Here is a 2921-nt window from a genome sequence, read left to right as displayed (position 1 = left end):
TCTGATTCACATCTTCAAATCCAAGCTAGAAGAAGTGTGCCTCAGAATGGTCTCTACACTAAGATTTTTGTTTTGGCTACTAGAGAAGGCATTGTTCTGGTCTCTCACTCTCTCTAAATAAAAAATTTATGTTTTTTTTGATAGATTTATTCCATAGGATCAATGAACACAGCAACAAATAATAATAATAAGAGATTCAATTAGAAACCATACCCAAATCCATATAAGAACTCCTCAAATGCTCCTCTCCCTTTTGTCTGCTCCTTTATCTATGTTACTTGTGAGTGACAGAAACTAATGGATCACTGTTAACTTGAAGCAAGGACCAACCCTGAAATAAGAACAGCTTGGCATTTCTCATGAGAAAAAAGAAAAAAAAAAAAGCTCACATGACACTTTACACATTAAGGCAATTAACTAAATCCCATAACAAGATCACCTTGATTAGGCTCCATCCAACCTGACTTGTCAATCAACACCCATCCTCTAATCCGAATCCACACAAACTGGTGCATAGCCCATTCGTGGTGAAAACATTACAGCTTTCTCTGATTCTCAATGTAAAATTTTATGCTCTGTTTTTTTATTCTCTGCCTCCTAAGAATTTTTTATATTCTATTTCCCTAAATTCATAGGTCCTCACACCATTGGCATGGTTGATTTGCTCTGTTTATTTCGAATTCGCTTCTTCTGGAGGTTATTGTCGTTGGCTCTTCATTAATATCGCTCTGTTCATTTACTGATATAAGATTCTAAATGAAATTATGAAGATTGGTTTTGTTGAAATCAGAAAGATAAAACCACAATCCAATTCAGGTTTCAGCCTTATAGGCACCTCAAGCAGAAAGACACAAAAAAGCTACATCCATGGTTCCTTCCTGTAAGTGGAACCGCATATATCTCTGAACCTCCCACAGCCCATCTCAAAACAATCATGGCCTAGACCTAGTAATCCAAGTCTCAATCTGGATTCTGGACTAAAAGATTTTCAAAATATGAAAGAAAAATAAATAAAGGGTTTTGAATGAGGCCCAAAATGACTCACTCAAATGAAATTAGAGAAGCCAACAATTGAATGGGGGCATCCATCAGAATTTGTGACTGCGAGAGAAGTTGTTATTAGCGGAGGACGACGAAGCCGAAGAGGGCTGAGGAAGGAAGAATTCAGAGTACATATCCATGAAGAACTTTTCAACAATGTCGAGGTAAGCAGGGCAGGTGAGGCGAGAATAGTAGTGGAGAACTTCTTCTATGTCCAACACATGTTCCATGTCGCTTGCGTCCATCATCTCCAGCTCCTTCAGCTTCTGAACCACCACTAACTGACCCCCTTTCTCTCTCACATTCCTCTCACTTTGAGTGTGAGAAGCTACTTCTCCTCCACCTCTATGGCTATGGGCTTTCCTCTTTTCTTGCCCAGTCTCTGTTCTTCTCTGTTCCTCATGTCTGACCTTTTCTGGGCTCTGCTTTCTTCCGAACTTCAAGAAGCTTTCGGTGGTGATTTCTTCTTGTTTCTTCGACATCGCCGGTGGTACTGAATTCTTCTTGTTTCTCTGCTTAGCTTTGTCTGGATCGGAAGAATCCCATCGGTTGGAGAAATCTCTGTAGAAATTATCAAGTTCTCTGAAGCTTTGAAAGGAATTGGGATCTCCACGAGTAGTACCAGTACAAGAACAGGGGTTGAAAGGAGGGGTCTTGGGTAGCCTCTCGTACCCACCAGACAGGAAGGACTTAAAGCTTTCGAAGTTCTTGTGGAAGAACCTCTTCGTCTTGGCTATTGAGTTCCGTAGCAACATTTTTTGTGACGCTGGTGATTGCTTACCTGGTTACGTGATCTTCTTCCTATCTCTCTTTCTCTCTCAATCTCAATCTAATCAATCAATCTATCTCTACCTATCTATCGCGATGCAGGAATTCTGGAACAGAAGAGACAATGGTGGATGCTTGGATTCTAGTGGATTGGTTCTGTTGCTTTCGTTCTACAGATAAGAGGGTGGAGAATGGAGACGTTAGAGACTTTTCTGTAATTTTTTTCTTTCTTTTTATAATTATCATTGCTTAGTTGAAGACAAAGGCTCCAACAGAGGACGCTATGGCCTTCCACTTTCTTCCTTTTCATTCAAAACCTCTCTCTCTCTCTCTCTCTCTCTCTCTCTAGGAGAGGAAGATGCCAAGGACGATGGCGTCTTATTTTGTGAACTTTGGAACTTTGGATTGAAAGATTCTTTTGTTACCTTTACTTTGGTTGTGGAGTTGGTGGCGTTGAGCCTTGAGCGTAGCCCCATTGGTAGCAATGAAGGAGCAGTTGGTTCTCTCTCTCTCTCTCTCTCTCTCTCTCTCTCTCTCTCTCTCTCTGACACTTGATTCAGTACTTCTCCGACTACGCAACCCACATAGGTCCTTCTGATTGAAAAAACACTAAACCGTAGAATCACAGTGGGACAAAGATTAAGGGATTTTTTCTTTGGGTTTGTGTAATTGGTTGAACCAATGAAATCCAATGGTTTTAAAGTGTAGGAAATCATTGTGTCTCTTCTTTCCTGAAAATGTGATTTGATGTGAATGGCCCACCTGATGGGACCCATCAGAACCACTGGACCAGTGTGGATTTAATTCCCAAATTAGTTACACACCTCCGCTCCAGGTTAGTTAGGTGGAGTTTTGGAGGATGTTATGGACACGGTTCGGGTAATTGGAATCTGACCTGATCGCTACCGATTATGATCCGAATTGGAAAGAATCGGCAGGTATGGTTCTAAAAATTGGTATCGGATTGATTATATCGGATGATTCAAATTAGTGGTTAATACCAATTTCCGGCAGATCTGATTCCGATTTTTAGAAGCATGATCTGTTACCCAGTCTCAAAAAGATATATTTTTCTTCTAATTCCTTACCGATCCAAGGTCGATACGAATCAA

The 2921-nt window shown here is 40.6% G+C and overlaps 1 protein-coding gene across 1 annotated transcript; it reads right to left on the bottom strand.

Moving 5' to 3' along the window:
• Nucleotides 1-775: 775 nt before the first annotated feature.
• Nucleotides 776-2109, bottom strand: LOC122057610. The gene has a single exon (XM_042619771.1). The coding sequence runs from the start codon at nucleotides 1794-1796 to the stop codon at nucleotides 1089-1091; it is 708 nt and encodes a 235-aa protein (XP_042475705.1). The 5' UTR covers nucleotides 1797-2109; the 3' UTR covers nucleotides 776-1088.
• Nucleotides 2110-2921: the final 812 nt, after the last annotated feature.

This window comes from Macadamia integrifolia, chromosome 12 (genome assembly GCF_013358625.1).
Source record: "Macadamia integrifolia cultivar HAES 741 chromosome 12, SCU_Mint_v3, whole genome shotgun sequence".
NCBI classification, from domain to species: Eukaryota; Viridiplantae; Streptophyta; class Magnoliopsida; order Proteales; family Proteaceae; genus Macadamia; species Macadamia integrifolia.
The sequence above is the reverse complement of the archived record's forward strand: the minus strand, read 5'-3'. Positions and strand labels throughout refer to the sequence as shown.

Bases quoted from the DNA above. Each gene is read 5' to 3' on its own strand.
- LOC122057610 (XM_042619771.1), bottom strand. From the start codon at position 1,796: ATGTTGCTACGGAACTCAATAGCCAAGACGAAGAGGTTCTTCCACAAG.